Source organism: Clarias gariepinus, chromosome 11 (genome assembly GCF_024256425.1).
Source record: "Clarias gariepinus isolate MV-2021 ecotype Netherlands chromosome 11, CGAR_prim_01v2, whole genome shotgun sequence".
Lineage (NCBI taxonomy): Eukaryota > Metazoa > Chordata > Actinopteri > Siluriformes > Clariidae > Clarias > Clarias gariepinus.
Window position 1 is genome coordinate 14,158,322 of NC_071110.1, and position 18,869 is coordinate 14,177,190.

Here is an 18,869-nt window from a genome sequence, read left to right on the forward strand (position 1 = left end):
ACAAAGTAGAGAAGGAGTAATGTTTTTGGGTTATCTATCTGACCCACCAAGTGTCCATCTTTCCGCCCGTCCACACACCCCTGTTTTTTATCCAGGATTCCTGCTGAAGCAATTTTTTAAGCACTAGTGATTTAGTGTTTTCAGGATTTTTATGGTAAATCCTGTAAACATTCAGCAGATGACCTGATTCGATTTTGAAGTTGATCCAAACAGGATCAAGGTCACAGCAAAGTCACATGTTGGTGTTTTGTTTAACATTATCCTTTTAGAATTTATCCTTCTCCACCAATAATAATCTTGCAATCTAGCAACTGCAAGATACTTTTGATATATTTAAAGAATTTGTATAATGAGTGGAATTTTGTGGAGTGACATCGTTCGTATCTCAATAGTTGTTGCTTAATTAATTGGATTTCTTTGAGCTTGCGTCTCCTGTCCTCATTTTCATACTCAAACAAAACCCCTTTTTCTTTTCCGCTTGCTTTTCCACCCACCCAATAACTCATTTGCATTCTGTCGTTTTGTGCTTTCTGCAGTTTATATGGCTATCCCACTTTCCTACTCTTGTTTAAGTTTTCTAACCTTTTTTTTTATTATTTGATTTTTTTTAAATAATAAAATTAATTTTATTTATTAATTTGGTGTTTTAGGCATCTTTTATGCAACAGTTATCCCAAATCCCTTGCCAACTCCTGATCAAGGGCACTACTTGGTGTGTGCAACAAGAGATTGTACACCATACAGTTTACTAACTTTCCATTTTACGCTTTTTGGGATTTAACCCCTGAACCAGAAGGTTAGCTAAAATTTTTAAAGCGGAATAAGTTAATTAAATCTTGTGGGTTCCTCAGGACTGTCCACCACCTCTGTTGTTTATTCTTTTTACTGTATATTTGGCTACATAGTACCAGTAGGAATTTAAACCTACTTTTAACCCTCTTCACCACACTATCTCTCGTGTCTACAACCGCATTTCGCCATATTTGAATAATTCCATTGACACTTCAGTAAACTAAATGCTTTAAGGTGTAGGTTCAGCCTCAGGTTTCAGTCTTGCTCCAGGTTGTGCATAAGGAAGTAAAGAATGTGATGTGTACCACCATCATCCACCATCATCCGTCAGTGCAAAGAGGTATCTCTACAGAACCTGCATGCTAATCTACTCTCATACAGTACAAGCATTCAAGGGTTCTAGCCAAGCCAGTGACATAAATGTATTCCAGGAATATGGTGGTGATGGAAACACCAAGGGCTGATACGGAACAGTACCCTGTTGAGGTATCTTCCATCATAATTCCATATTAGCAAGTTTGTGTTAATTTTGTCTTGAATTTAGGTGCTTTATTAATTTTGATATATACAAAAGACACATTTGTTAATTTTTTTTTTTTATACTGCTCCATCCTCCAACACACCTTAAAGCTGTGTTGGAGATATCTGGAGAGGAGTGAGGCAGTGATGTCTGTAATGAAATGCACCGTCCAGTCACTGATCTGAACCCGAGTTAGTTTCTTTGGAAGGTTTTGGATGAAAGAGCCAGAAAGGGATGTGTCTGAAAAGTCCCTTTAGGAGACATGCTAAAGCATCTCTGAGAAATGTCTGCGGAAATTCTCAAAGCACCTGGTTAGTTTCTAAAGGTAGTGTATAATGAGGTATTATAATGGAAGCTAGCAGTTGAGAAACTTTAAATACAAACAAATTCAGCCACTCTCTTCAGCATTTCCTCTGAAGCTACAGAAGGCTAGAACTACTTCATTATTGTGCAAAAGTTGGAGATTTTCGAATTGTCATTACTGAAAGAAACCGATAAACACCTCCTTGCCCTGATTGGTTGGATGGTGGTCCAGACTATTACAAACCTGTTTGTATAAAAGTCTTACCTCAGAGTAGACATTTTATTGCAGGTGATATAATATGAAAAAAATATAAAATATATATTTTTAAATACTGTATATAAGAAAATCACTAGGTGCCTTTTCATGGACGATTATATTCAACTAATAATTGAAATATTAAATACTCCCAAGGGTAATAAAAATGCTTCATGTGAACACCTCAGCTGGAACAGTCTGAAAGGATCTGGCTCGAACAAAATACATTTTCAATCTAAAAGAAGGCGTGGCATAAACTCTAATCATCATCATCATCATCCTACTCTCATCTATACCGGTTTATCCTGTATTCAGGGTCGCGGGTGGCCTGGAGGCTATCCCAGGAGGCTTAGGGCACGAGGCGGGGAACACCCTGGACAGGTTCCAATATATCGCAGGGAACACACACATACACTCACTCACACACTCATTCACACACTACAGGCAATTTGGGAACGCCAGTTAGCCTAATCTGAATGTCTTTGAACTGTGGGAGGAAACCAGAGTACCCGGAGGAAGCCCACTAAGCACAGGGAGAACATGTCAACTCCATGTACTTATACTATACTGTACATGCACACACACACAGACACACACACACAGACACACACACACACACACACACACACACACACACACACACACCACACACACACACACAGACACACACACACACACACACACACACACACACACACACACCACACACACACACACAGACACACACACACACACACACACACACACACACACACACACAGACACACACACACACACACACACACACACACACGCACAGACACACACACACAAAGAAAAGCTCTCTCTTGAACCATTTCCATCACCCCATGCTGAAACACACCTTTTAATCCCAGCATCGCTCTCTTTCGATCCTTCCTGTTTCACTGAGCGCGCCTCTACTCTGATCTGTTTCTTTATCCTCTTTCATGCCATTCTTTACTCTCACTTGAGATGTTGTCTTCCTGCTACCTCTCTAAATCTTTACATCCTCTCCTTACTGCCTTCAGCTGATAATTTCCTCCCTGCTTCACTTATTGCTTTCCCTACATCCCACACATTTTTTCTCTTCCTCTCTCTCTCTCTCTCTCTCTACTCTGTCTTACTCCTCCTCTGTCCCTTTTACACTCTGTCTTTACTCTGCGGCTCCATTCCCCGTCACTTCCTGACTGTAAACACACTCTCACTGTTCTGTTTTCCCCCTTCTATCATCCTGTCCTTCTCTCTCTCTCTCTCTCTCTCTCTCACACACACACACACACACACACTGTCTCCCCCATGTAAATACTGCCTCTCTCCCACTGCTTTGTAGTCAAGCCTAGCGAAACATGCTCAGCATGGCGTGAAATCACAAATGCACCTGTTCAGCCACTTAAAAATGGAGGAAGGCTGCCTTCACTCATCTTTATGATGTGTTCTTCATTGTCTGAGCACCTCTGCTTTCTTCAGCTCTCTTACCTGCAAACCTCTACTGAAACAAGGCTGACACCAACCAAAGCAATTAATTCGTTATAATTAATCTATCATGTGTCTCTGGTGAGGGGAGTGACAAAAAAAAAAAAAAAACACACAGCTGAACAAGCTTACTTTTCAGCCTTGAAGAATCAATCTCTTTTATATTTCTGGTGTAACGTTCATCTGCTCTAGCCTAAAATCAATTACTGATGAAAATCACACGTGTTTAGCTACAATTCTTAAGGTCTTGTGAAAAGAAAAGGTTTCACATATTTAAACTGCTTATAGTGGAGAACATATAACTACAATACAGTATAGTACATCTACAATACAGTACAGTACATCTACAATACAGTACATCTACAATACGGTACAGTACATCTACAATATAGTACATCTACAATACGGTACAGTACATCTACAATATAGTACATCTACAATATAGTACATCTACAATACGGTATAGTACATCTACAATACGGTACAGTACATCTACAATATAGTACAGTACATCTACAATACGGTATAGTACATCTACAATATAGTACATCTACAATACGGTACAGTACATCTACAATATAGTACATCTACAATACGGTATAGTACATCTACAATACGGTATAGTACATCTACAATACAGTACAGTACATCTACAATATAGTACATCTACAATACGGTACAGTACATCTACAATATAGTACATCTACAATACGGTACAGTACATCTACAATATAGTACATCTACAATACGGTACAGTACATCTACAATATAGTACATCTACAATACGGTACAGTACATCTACAATATAGTACATCTACAATACGGTATAGTACATCTACAATACGGTACAGTACATCTACAATATAGTACAGTACATCTACAGTACGGTATAGTACATCTACAATATAGTACATCTACAATACGGTATAGTACATCTACAATACGGTACAGTACATCTACAATATAGTACATCTACAATACGGTATAGTACATCTACAATACGGTATAGTACATCTACAATACAGTACAGTACATCTACAATATAGTACATCTACAATACGGTACAGTACATCTACAATATAGTACATCTACAATACGGTACAGTACATCTACAATATAGTACATCTACAATACGGTATAGTACATCTACAATATAGTACATCTACAATACGGTACAGTACATCTACAATACGGTACATCTACAATACGGTACAGTACATCTACAATACGGTACATCTACAATACGGTACAGTACATCTACAATACGGTATAGCACATCTACAATACAGTACAGTACATCTACAATATAGTACATCTACAATACGGTACAGTACATCTACAATATAGTACATCTACAATACGGTACAGTACATCTACAATACGGTACAGTACATCTACAATACAGTACAGTACATCTACAATATAGTACATCTACAATACGGTACAGTACATCTACAATATAGTACATCTACAATACGGTACAGTACATCTACAATACGGTACAGTACATCTACAATACAGTACAGTACATCTACAATATAGTACATCTACAATACGGTACAGTACATCTACAATATAGTACATCTACAATACGGTACAGTACATCTACAATACGGTACAGTACATCTACAATACAGTACAGTACATCTACAATATAGTACATCTACAATACAGTACAGTACATCTACAATATAGTACATCTACAATACGGTACAGTACATCTGCAATACAGTACAGTACATCTACAATACGGTACAGTACATCTACAATATAGTACATCTACAATACGGTACAGTACATCTACAATATAGTACATCTACAATACGGTACAGTACATCTACAATATAGTACATCTACAATACAGTACAGTACATCTACAATGGGGTACAGTACATCTACAATATAGCACATCTACATTACGGTATAGTACATCTACAATATAGTACATCTACAATACGGTACAGTACATCTACAATACGGTACATCTACAATACGGTACAGTACATCTACAATACGGTACATCTACAATACGGTACATCTACAATACAGTACAGTACATCTACAATATAGTACATCTACAATACGGTACAGTACATCTACAATACGGTACATCTACAATACGGTACAGTACATCTACAATACGGTACATCTACAATACGGTACATCTACAATACGGTACATCTACAATACAGTACAGTACATCTACAATATAGTACATCTACAATACGGTACATCTACAATACAGTACAGTACATCTACAATATAGTACATCTACAATACGGTACAGTACATCTACAATACGGTATAGTACATCTACAATACAGTACAGTACATCTACAATACAGTACAGTACATCTACAATACAGTATATCTACAATACAGTACAGTACATCTGCAAAATAAATCATACAAATTCCCTTTAAAAAAAAGATCGATTATGTTTCAGCCCATATAATATTTACTCTTAAAGAAAGGTACAGTTACAGTAGCATGTATGAATATACCTGGTTGAGATGGGGGAAAAATTCCTGTTATTATAGTAGATTCACATATCGCCATACTGACTTCAAAATCTATTTTTCAAGAACTATTTTTACATTTATAATAAGGATGAACCGTTTGATTTGCCAGTTACCAGAATTGTGACACCTTGGAGGTCTCCAATCCTGCAGGTGGCGCACTCCAAACTATTTACTGTATACATTTTCATATCATCCCATTTGGAAGGAAGAAATTATTTGCTAAGTTTGTTTAGAAATAATAATTCTGAGGGATGACAAAAAAAAGCAACTTTCTGAAAAAAAAGTTTATGTTGGCTAAGATAGAAAGGTATCGGAACACCCAGTGTATCATAGCCTGCTGCTAATGGGGTTTGGTAGGCAAAGAGTTCGAGGTTACTGATTTCGGCCACCAAATTCCCCAGATATCAATCCGACCAAGAACGGTGGAATGCACAAGACAAACAAGTCTGATCCATGTAGGCCCCACCCTGGACCCGAAGAAACGGCCCTAATATCCCGGTTCCAGACACCACAGCAAGCACACACCCGAAGGTCTTGTGGAGTCATGTCTCGATGGGTCAGAGCTGTTTTGTTGGCACAAGGCGAATCTTAAACCTAATTGGTTTTAATGCTAATAGTTTTAACATCACAGCTGATCATATATTAAAATGTATATTCTGTCAGGTGTATTTTTATACTTGATTTCGTTCACTAAGCAAAAGTCAACACAGTTCATGAAAGTGCTTGGTGAAATTGTACTAGAGAAGCTCTTGACTATAAAGTGTTAATAATGTTAAAAACAGTCTATGAAGTTGCTCTGCATCCTGTTCATATCTCACAATATAATCCATGTTTAGAACCCAGAAGTATAAAGAGGGTCTAATTGTGATCTATGCCTCTTGTGTAGCTTTAGGGATACTCCGCAGGGTGTGAGAAAGTCTTTGATTTTTGAAGTACATGTAGTCATGTGTATGCCCTGAAGGCAACATGAAAGCAATCAGTCAGTCATAGCACCGATGAGCAAACTGCAGGCAGTGTATCCAGGCCGAGCTGAACCAATTATTCATGTTAGTGGTCTAATCCAGTTAACCCCTTTGGGTTCACCCGCTTCCCAAATGAAATCCTAAACAGAGAGAGTGATGGTGTGCAGAATTATAGCGTGTGTCACTTCTTCAGCCTGAGGTTCTTCTCGTGATTAATAACAGGCCCCATTGATCGGCACGGCAGCCCGTAGGTGTGCAATTTATGTGCATGTGTCCGGCTGGGCTTTGTGTGTGTGAGCGGCTGTGACTGCAGATCGCCACAGGCAGCATGAAAGCATGCATGTGACCATTCTGTCATACACACTCTCTCTCTCTCACAGTCCACACACTGAGTTCCATTTTATCAAGGGCACGGTGGCAAGGGCAGAGCAGACCTTTGTTTACAGATGCAGCCAATGAGCACTATGTATCAGAACAGTCTGCAGGGATGTGTAGGTGAATTAATGCCCAGGCAGCATGAGGGTATGGCTTCACAGTCACTCCCTAAACTCGAGGCCTGGAGATTCACGGCCACACTGTCCCAACACATTCCCCAGGGTCTCCACATCACCTTCTGTTAATGGCTTATTAAGAGCAGCAGTTGTGCAATGCAGGTGTTCAGTAGGTGCTTAGGAACAATTTCTTATTTCGTGTGGGTGGGTGTTGATGTGTGCTGTTTTTACTATCTGTTATAATAAGTAAATGTTTTAGGTTTTTTCATAGAGTACCGGTATATTTTTATTGTATTTTATACTTGCTTAAAAGTGAAGAACAGTATAAATCAGCATATTAATAGACATATTGATTGGAGATTTATTTTAAATGATTGATCATTTTGTTTTCATTACCAATCCATAGATCAGGGCTTGTCACATGGCATTCTGGTTCGAACCCAGGAAAGTAGACCACCAGACCATACTGCATACATAATAAAAAAAAAAATCTGCCAATAAACATAGAGGTAAACTTGCTGTAGTTCAGTTTAACCAATCACATGTATTCATGTAAATGATTTTTATTATGTTTCTCAGATCATAGACAAGCTATCGTACATGGTTAGAGACATTTGCTTACACAGGGAGACTTTTGCAGGTTGAATTGATGACATGGCTTTATTTTTTTCCCCCCAACCTTTTCTGTATAGACACAGAATTACGAGGAGTGTTCAAGTCTAACCGGGACTTTTGATTGTGCGGAATAACAGAACACAGTTTTGAGAGTTAAAACTCCATTTATTTCCCTATATAATCCCTGCTACACTAATGCACCAGTCTTTAACTAGTTTCTTAAAAAAACATGATGATCAGACAGCCTGCTTTATATATAATATGAAATCCTGGCCTCCCAGGAACTCCTTTAATGGCCCAAGCATGTGGATTGGAGTGAGGTCAGGACCGTATGGGGGATGTGGCCGTTTTTGTCAATGATTGTATGCACAGTTCCAACAGACAGATGCGTCTTGCGACTTGTTTGTGTGAAAAAGAAATGTGTTTGATCTGTTTAGCATCTGTAGCACTAGTCAAAATTGGTACTCTGAAGCACAAATACAAACACAACTGTTGCCTAATCCTAGCCATTACCTAATATTGAATATTTAGGCATTAAAAGATAGTTGCTGGCACTATTCAATCAGATCCTTGTGCAGACCTTTGTAAGCAAGCGATTTCATCCATATTTTGGTAGAATAGATTATGTTGTTTCTTTTTATCTCCTGCTGTTTCATGGACGGGTCATTATCATTGACTTTTAGCCGGCGCTCCCGGGATTTACGTCCGGAGGGTGATTGTTGTGAACAGTATCGAGTTTTTCCTCCCCTCTTTCAGGATTAGAACAATGTTTAAATATCTCTATGATCTTTTGTTTAAAACTGATTTAGAAACTGAATGCTAATACATGTGTTTCTCTATGGCTGTGCTATGATAGCAGTGGCGGAGCTAAAATCATTTTATTTTGCAATAAAAAAAAAGCTAAACAGTTTTCAGCACCCTTTCAAAAGATTATATTAATTTAGATTTAAAAGCTCAATCTTTCAAAGAGCCAGAAGCTTATTGTTTTTACGGCATACTGCGAAGCCCGTAGATTAAAAAACATGCTTCCTAAATTGCTTGAGCTGAGTTTTTTCAGCAATAATTAATGCATAATTAATTACAATCACAATTAAATCCCCTTAGGGTGCCTATGATAGAGTTAGAATATGTTGTTTAGCAAAAGCTGCATAATAATAATAATAAAAAAAAAAAAAACGATTTGGGTTATTGTAATGTGATTGCATGGTGAGTCATAGAATTAGCATGTAATATAACGTTTTAGATGTTTGATTAATGGACTGAACATTGAATAAGAAATATTTCTAATTACACTGCACACTGCTATCTATTGGCCTACTGTTGTATTGGAACCGGCGCATGGTCTGAGTGAACTGCATTGTGAAAAAGAAGCATGTCAGAATCCACTAGGGATAAAACCATTACAGATCCCTACATGCAGTAAAGAAAGAAATGATTGCTGTTGACAAAGTGAGTGCACATTGTCTTTTTGTTCATCTGCTGTGATGGAAGCTATCCAGGCTCTCAGTGGAACGTCAGACTGACAGTCTCACTAAAGCACCGTAATCTTCTGGCTCTGTTTCAGCTTCGACCTGCTCTCCAGCGGGGGCGTGGCTGTAGCACTGCGCTTCGAGCGCGCGCCGTTCATCATGCAGGAGCACACGCTGTGGTTGCCGTGGTCACGCTTCTTCGTCATGGACACCGTGGTCATGCGGCACGAAGTGAACGACATCCCCAGCTGTGACCTCAGCAGTTTCACACGGCCGAGTCCCATAGTACTGCCCGCTCCTCTCACTGCCTTCGCCTCGGCCTGTCGGGACAGAGGCATCGTCGTGCCTGAGATCCAGGTGAGTGTTCATGAAAAACGTGAAACTCTGCATATGCATATTACAGGTGTTATAAATAAATAAAGTGGGAATTTGAGTGAGGCAGTAAGATTTACTGATATACTTAAATCTACTACAGGCTTATTAAAAATTCAGCTGCATATTTAATCAAAAACCTGATCTAAAAAATTAACCCACCTTAACTCAACTCAACATCATCAAAGCTTATGTTTCAATAGATAATTTCAGGAAAAAGAAAAAAACTAAGTGAAAAAACCCACATCATCTTGGTTATGAATTAAAAACAGAATTCCTAGAAGTTTTACTGTCTAATAAATTCCTTACAGTTACATCACATGTTGAGAAATGACCACATTATTAGGTTGTAACTTTATTTATAGAAAACTACAGTTGCATTACTGCATAATGGCATATGTGAACACGATTCACGTTTTATAACATCTGTCCATCTGTAGCGTTTATGATGTAGCGTTTCCTCAGCCTGTGGGATTCCGCTCCTTATTTTTAAAATGTTCCTGTTCGTCAAGGCAGGAAGTCGCACGACTCAAAGGAGCTCAACTTTTTCAAAGATGCTTTCAAAGCATCTATATCTAGAATGTATTTGAACGCTTCAGAGACATATCAGACAACCTGTGGGTTCAGCAAAACCTAGAGGTATATCCGGGCTGGAATTCTCACAGGGGTAGAATATAAATAAAACCACCTAGTAGCACCTAGAAAGGATCAAATGTAAAACTAATACCAGACATATAGGCTGCTTTTGACTGCTTCATTTCACACTCAGGAAGCAGCATTTTATTTTTTATTTTTTGCTTTTATTTGCATTCTTCTCTTCTGCTTTGCATTTAATCTTTGTCATTTCTTAAATACAGAGTGAATTCTTTAGCGCTTCACATGCAGAAATGTTTATATTCAGAAGTCGGTGTACTTGAAAGCGCATTTGTGTTGCACTCTGGGAAAACCCTTCGCTAGCTGACATTTTGACATTTTCTACTATATATAGCTGTGTAAAGGCTTACAGGCAAAACCCGCCTTCATTCATAGCCCACAGCCGAGTTTGTCAAACTGGCTCCTTATTTACCCAGTGTGGTCTTTGTAGAAAGATTTTTAAAAAAGTAAATAAAAGGTTTCTGCAGGGCTGCAGTAGAAAAGTATAGCCCCCTAATGTGAAGACATCACAAGTTCAAACCCTGGCGATGCTGTAGCCGTCCACGGCCAGGAGTCCCAGGGAGGCAGAGCTGGCCTTGAGAGGGATGGCATTCTCTCTCTTCCCACTGGCAGTTACTCAGCAACACTAGCCAATTCTGGGCAATTTGTTAGCTCATGTATACAGAAGAGGGCAGATAGCACTTTATTGTATTTTTGTTTTATATGTTCTATGTTTTTATTTTATATAAACATTTTATAACTGTCACTTGAGAATGAACAGTAACATCGTTAAATGAACGGGCGACCCAATAGGTCCGCACTATGAAGACGTGCTGCTCATTACTGTACACCACCATCCTGATGAGAGGTCGAGTGACTGAGTGAAGGGGTACAGCGTTAAACGGTGCGATGGCTGTCTGGTGCCTACTCTACCTTATCAGTCCCACTCAGGGGCATCAAGGCCTACAGTATATACTGAGGGCACATGGTTTCATTCAGATTGCTTCGTCCTAGCGAGAGTTATTACAGAATACTCTGGGCATCTTTTAAGTAAATCTCCCTGTATTTAACGATTTATATTAGTTACTTAATTTTATGTTTTTAAAGGTCCAGTATTTAAAAGTTAAATTAGGTCTCAGAGGTCCCTGAAAGTGCGTGTGTTAATGCTTCAGCTGAAATAACCATCAGATTCCCAAACTTTTCCTGTTTCACTCCTCCATTCCGTGTCTATGGAAATGAGCTGCTGCTCAGCTACGCCCCAGCAAAGAGTAGAGGAGAAGAGTTACTGTACCTGTGGGAGGGTATCTACAGTACTTATAGGGAAATAGCTTAAGTGGTTTAGTTAATTAAACAGTGAAAAAAATGTGAATTTTTTTCTTCTTTTCTTGTTTATCCTCGCACACTGGGGACTTGTAAAAGTAAATAAATAAATGAATAAATAAATTGGTCAGAATTCAGCTGGCGGGTTTCTCAGATCGTGACACGTTCCTTTCTTCCTCTGATTAGACAAAGAGTCACTATTAACTTATTATAAGTAAAGAAGAAACGTCGGAGTTTGGCTTACCAGAGGTTGTAAAATCACACCACAGGATGCCAGGACGTTTGCCCTGGCTAAGTATAAATCTCATTGGCCACCTCATTTCAGAACCGTATTATACATTGTGGACAGTATCGCTCTTTATCCTCTACTGTTTTGCCTTTACCGTTCATTAGTATCCATATAGATTCTCATCGGGAGAGCTTTAATTAGATGAACTGTTGCTATTAGCTTTTAACAGACGGAACAAAACACATCTGGCCCTTTAGTGCTCTCTGTAAATGGATTGTATGCCCTCTATTGCACTGCGCGTGTGATTCATTCCATGCCAGCTGTTGTCACTGATAGAGGACCCCATGCCCTCATATACAGAGGAAGCGGATTGGAAAGAGCATACATCAAGTGGGAATGGAGGAGTGACTCTTGCTAGTGGCAACACTTTCATCAGGGTTTTGTAATTGGTTGGAGATACACAGTCTAATTTACAGTGGAAGCTTTTTGCAGAGCCAGGATAATTATGTTTAGCAGAAAGCAGACACTTATTGAATTTCTGTATCCAGAGTTTGTAGTCACTAGTGAAAAGCTGTATGTTTTCCCTTGGGGACCTTTTTTTTTTTTTTTGTCGGAGGGCAACAAGGAGTTCTGTGCTTGTGGTTAAAGTGTGTATGAATGTGACAGTGGAATGATGTCTGTGCATACAGATATGTCTACTGTATACAGTATGTGCAGTGATCTTTTTATAAACAACGATTCCTAATGTATTGTGTGTTTTTATTCCTTCATACATGTGTGCGTATTCCAACATATATTTGTCTGCGAGTGTATATCTATGTCCATGTGTTCTCTTCTAATTATTTTGTCTCCCTCTTTGCTATGCAAGATTAATGGCTCTGCAACGTGCAGTGCTGTCTGGCCTATTAATATCAGACACTGTCTTTCCTATCCTTCCTCTTAGTGGCCTGGAGACACACCGCACACACACACGCACACACACATGCATATGCACACAGATTATTGTGATCTTTTGCACGTTCTTTACGCCATTCTGCATTTTTTACAGTCTAAGGTCTTTGGTTCTGTCATTATTAGGATTTACAAACGAGCACAATTTAGCAGACGCCTTTCTTTTCCTTTGTCCTTCTCTTTATCTGTGCATTTGTGAAGTCGTCACTGACTGTGTTAATTGCTCTGGTCTTGTCTGAGAACCAAAGTGCTACATGTGGTGACTTAATGAGAGCACTGCAGTGTGCGTCAAAAAGATTGTAAGGAGGAAACTAACGAACCAATCAATTCCGTGCACTTGGCCTTTGTGGGAGATCCAGAAATGCTCTTCTCTGTCACTGCTTATCCTTTATGCATGCGTCCATCTGTGATTTAATTTAACACGCTTTCATAGCAGAATATGTATTTTTTTTATTGTTCCAATGCAAACAAATAAAATGAGTTTATTCATGTCTCGTTATCGGGTCCTATTCGCATTCCAGCTGTGAGCATCTGCTTTAGTGCCAGTGAACTCTCTTAAAGGTTGCACATGTGGAGTTTGTTCATTCTTCAAGCTTGTTAGAGCTTTAATATCTTCTCTTGTGCAGGCTCTTCAAGAGGAAGTGCGTATTCCCGGGACAGATCTGCATCTTGGATATCTGAGCAGCCGCACAGCAGGTTATAAATCTGTCCTGAGAGTCACGCTGACCCACGCAGTCATCCCTTTCAGCCTGATGAAGGTGCACCTCATGGTGGCCGTAGAGGGACGCCTATTCCGGAAGTGGTTCTCAGCAGCACCCAGCCTCTCGTATGATTTTGTTTGGGACAAGACTGATGTCTACAGTCAGAAGGTGTACGGCCTGTCGGAAGCTTTCGGTAAGGGGATCTTCATGCATTCATACTTCATACCATATTCATATCTCATGCATTTCTTTTATTTAATAATGTCTACGGTTTAGGGCTGGCGAAAGTATCTTATTAAGAATTTTGTTTAATTTTTATTGATTTATATGTGAAAAAGCACTACTATTTTAAAAGGCCGCACTTTTGGTCATAACATGTTTCATTCTGTTTATTTATTTATTCATTTATTTATTTATTTTCCATGATGCTATTGAATTTAGTTTGGACTTGCTTGAACATAAATTTTGGGTACAAATACAAAGCATTTACAAAATATTAGTATTTAATTATGAATTAATACAAATAATAAAGTTTAAATCATTTACTAAATAGAATACAGCTGTGTTAAACTATTACATATTATTTAAAGCATTATTATATGGTATTTAGAAATTGTTTAAATAATACTTTATATTATATATTATAATTATTGCAGCATATTTTATTGAAATTATATAATCTGAACAATCACAGAGGCATGGTGGTATAGTGTTCAGCTCTGTGGCTTTGAGGGGTTTCCAGGGTTGAGGGTCCTATTTCCGCCTTGGGAAATTGTAACCATTGTTTTCAAATTGCCTGTAGCATGTGAGTCAGTGTGTGTGCTTGTGTCCTGCGATGGGCTGGCATCTAATACAGGGTGTACCCTGGCATAGGCTCCAGACCTCCCACGACCCTATACAGAGTGAGTGGTATAGAGAATGAGTGAGTGTTACTATGGTTACATGAATATTTTGGTCATTTTTACCTTTACTTTATTACTTTTCTATTTGTAAGGTCAACTGTTTTTTTTTTTTTACTTTCTTATTCCTCAACCCACCCTATTCTAATATTTTAGTATTATAATAAATAAAGTATTTCTCAGAAAATAAGGGTTTCAACTAAATAAAGCCTAGAGGGAAGAAACCAGCCAGATGTGTTAGCTTCTGAGACTCTTTAGAGAAATTGCATCATTTTTAAAGATCTATTTAAATAAAGTGAGAAACTTCACCTTTAACCTAACACTTCAGATATTTATTATAAATTCTGATTTTAAAAGCACAGAACGTTGTAGTGTAAGGTTGTACTCTCTGTTTAGTGTCTCATCATCATCAGGTAGAACACTGTGTTGAGGTTTTTAGGTGTGCACTGTATGCTCACTCTTGTGTACTGTGCTCGAACAGTGACTGTGGGCTTCGAGTACGAGTCATGTCCTGATATGATCCTGTGGGAGAAGAGGACGGCTGTCTTACAGGGCTACGAGAGCACAGCATCCAACCTGGGGGGCTGGAGCATCGACAAACACCATGCGCTTAACATTCAGAGTGGTGAGCTCGGAAACACATACACAAACACACACACATACTCATACACACACTTTTTCCCAATTTAGGAACAAGAATTGAAGGAGGGTTTGAACCAAAATTTCAGGAGAATTGAAATGGTAACCAGCTGGGACACACCTAAGTACCGGTCCTGAATTCTTCATAATGATGATGATGCATAACAGCTTTTAAAGCAAATGATTTAAATCACTAGGAAAGTGAAGCAAAAAAAAAAAAAGGATGCAAATGCGAAAGTCTGTAAGGCAAAAGGAGATTGTGAGAAATGTCTGGAAATTGGAGTGATTCAGAAATGAAGGAGCTGTCAAGGGCAAAATTCTCCTAGAAATAACTGGCGATGTGGCCTGTGTAATGAGGCTGTTAATGCAACACAAATCACTAGCAGGTATAATTCAGTTCTAGTCAAGTGGGTTTTTAGCCGTTCCTTCTTTCAGCTTGTATTTATTGTTTATATTAAATATGCATTTTGTACAGAACATCGGATATAACAAAATTTCCAGGACAATGGTGCGACACACAATGGCGCAAAGTTAAATTCATTCTACATTTCTCTGTTACAAGTCACACGTAGTTAAACGAGACCTTATGGAGAGAATAAATTTATGTATCTTGGTCAATTTGAAAGTCACAAAAGTATTAAATATATTTTTTAAAAAGGCTACACGTTGTTGTTCACATTTTTTTTTATATATATATAAATACATACCTTCTTATATACGGATCATTGATGCTTCAGTCCATCCAGCGTCCACAGACTGTCATTTCAGCACCATGGACTTCCCTGACATTCTGACACGGAGAAGCCATTTCGTCCACTCTCTTTCCCTTTATCGTCTTTTTTATGCCTTTTTTGTCGGGAGGTCATTTCTCATCCTTCTGCCGAATTGGTTTTGAAAGACGGGAGCCGTGCGCGCTCGCCACTTCCCTACGAGGAGCGAGCTCTCTCGCCAGCATCCATACACACTCATCACAGGAAATGAGGCGTACTTACAAAAGAATGTGGAGCGCAGGTGGCACTTCGATCTGTCACTGATAGCAAATCCGGTCTGAAGAACAAACTGCTCTGACAGAGGACTTCCTCCGAAGTTGATTCTGACTGACTATTAGATATCTCATTCATTCATTCTTGCATCCTCTGTCTCGCTCATCCTTTCCCCACAGCATCCCATAGATTTCATTTTTATCTCTGGAGTACACAATGCTCAGCCATAGAGAGAGTTTGCAAAGATTTTATGATCACAAATAAGCCGACTGGAATGAATTTAATATTTGCACCGTTTGTCCTGGGTAGAACTGAGCAGTATATAAATTTACCTTTCAGTTATTTTATTTTGTTCCCTTGATTAGTTTTTCCATAAACTTGAAACTTGAATATTCCATTACTTTTTAGTTGTATTGTTTTACGTCTTATAGTACTTCACAATTCCCATTGGCCAGTGACAGTGACACCAATTTATATGCAAATGTTCTTTATAGCTCAGCAATGGATATATTGATCCCCTGAGAAACGTGGTTGGATTCGTGATCATGCTCAGATTTTCGCCAGAGCTCTGGATGCTAGTGTTGATTACGGGTTTTCAGCTTAAGTCCAAGAAATAATATGATAATAATAATTATTATTATTTTTATTATTAGTAGTAGTAGTAGTAGTAGTAATCTTGGGTCATCTTGGGTCTGTGTGCATGTAGTTTGCATGTTCCCCCCGTGCTTGATGGGTTTTCTTCAGGTAACTGGTGTTCCCGAATTTCCCATAGTGTATGTGGGTCTGCCCTGTGATGGATTGGCATCCTGTCCAGGGCGTATCCCACATTGTACCCAGAGTCTGCTAAAATAGACTTCTGAAAGACTTCAACCTTGTACAGGATAAGTAGGATAGAAGATGAATGAATGAATGAATAAATAAATAAATATTTATTTATTTATTTGAACAGGGTCTGTCTATAACAAATGATCAAGTTTCATAATAATTTTAAAAATACATATATCTTAGTTGAATGCTAAAAAAAAAAGAAAAAAAATTCTGGAAATAATAATAAAAAATGAATCTGGGTTTGAGCTTCTCATACTGTAGCGCATAAGCAGTGATGGAATGATGAGTGATAGGTAGAGTAGATATTATCTAAGGTAAACCCAGCAGAAGCAAGTCATAAGTGGAATGATAAAGCTCAAAACAATAAATGTGAGTTTCCCTTGATCTGTTTCCATTCAGCTCTGGTAATAATATGAAATTTCTTCTCATGGAGTAGCTGAGATTCTACACCATGACAGGAGGATGGCTTTATAAATAAAGCTGAAGTAAATTGAATCAGCAGTAAAACCCCATGACTTCTTTTACCTTCCACAAGAAGGAAGATCCATCCATGCACAAACGCATGCATAATTACCGAATAAACCCACCTCATCAAAACACCAAGTTTCCTTTTTTTTTTCCTTTAATAAGTGTTCTTTCTTATAAAGTGAAGATGTTAACATCTTCTGTCATCTCCTACAGGCATCCTGCACAAAGGCAACGGAGAGAATGTGTTCATTTCCCAGCAGCCCCCAGTCATCGGGAGCATCATGGGGAACGGACGGCGGCGCAGCATCTCCTGTCCAAGCTGTAATGGTCTGGCTGATGGGAACAAGCTTCTAGCTCCAGTAGCTTTGGCCTGTGGCTCAGACGGAAGCTTATTTGTGGGTGACTTCAACTATGTCCGTCGAATCTTCACAACTGGGAATGTCACTAGCGTTCTGGAGCTTAGGTACATTATGTCTGCTACAGTACATACTCCCACTCACATACACTGTTATTGATTATTTTTGAGACTTCTAAGATAAGCTTCCTGACAGATAGCGGTTATCAGCACCGCTTAAAATCCAGAGAGCTTTTCTCAGAGTTAAATGGGATGGACTCTTGTGTGGAGAGTATCTGAAACGGTTGAACCAGAAGATGGAGCAAAGCATGAAACTATCTATATATAGTGGTGTGAATAGACCGTATAGCTGTGTAATCTCTCTCTCTCTCTCTCACACACACACACACACTTTCTTTCTCTTTCTCTCTGTCCACTCTTTAAACTAACCCCTTAAAATCCTTGATCCTTTATTCATTGATATATATATATATATATATATATATATATATATATATATATATATATATATATATAGAATAATTACAATAACACTAATGATAAGTTTTCAAGTAATCATAGAGCGACTGGAGTTTAAGGGGTTAAAACGTCCGACTAGCATTCTACTTTTGGATCGAGTAATATGATAACTGATTTATCATATTCATTTGTGTCTTTTTCATATCTTTCCTGCACGAGCTGAATACTAACACACTTCCAACTTGCTAATCCTAACCTCTGCTAATGCTTTGCTTATTTTCCTTCTTTTTCCCCCTGCTGTTCTTATCAAACGGTACAGAAATAAAGATTTCAGACACAGGTAAGAGATTTCTGAAAGGATCACTACTTCTTTCAAGCTTCACCCATTTCATAATAATATGTCATACAAGGCACCTGAGACTGTAAGGATTTGCCGAAATTCATGCAGTATGGGCGAGATCGTTGCTGCCAGCCTGTGTGTTGTGCGAAAATTCTGCCACAGCTACCCACTCAGTGCAGCAGAAAGATTCAGATCCCCCACAGTGGTGAAAAGGGCAATGTGATGACAGCCTGTTGGTAATGCTGATGGTCATGGACAGATTTTAGTTTGATGCACACATTTCCATCCC

At 38.6% G+C, this 18,869-nt stretch overlaps 1 protein-coding gene across 3 annotated transcripts in view; it reads left to right on the top strand.

Moving 5' to 3' along the window:
* tenm4 (teneurin transmembrane protein 4) overlaps window positions 1-18,869 on the top strand; it is a 218,286-nt gene that overhangs the window by 156,565 nt on the left and 42,852 nt on the right. For all 3 annotated transcript variants that reach the window (XM_053507223.1, XM_053507224.1, XM_053507225.1), the window contains 4 exons: window positions 9,499-9,760; window positions 13,535-13,802; window positions 14,990-15,133; window positions 17,640-17,889. In XM_053507223.1, coding sequence (XP_053363198.1) covers window positions 9,499-9,760; window positions 13,535-13,802; window positions 14,990-15,133; window positions 17,640-17,889 — 924 coding nt within the window. The remainder of the gene's footprint in view (window positions 1-9,498; window positions 9,761-13,534; window positions 13,803-14,989; window positions 15,134-17,639; window positions 17,890-18,869) is intronic.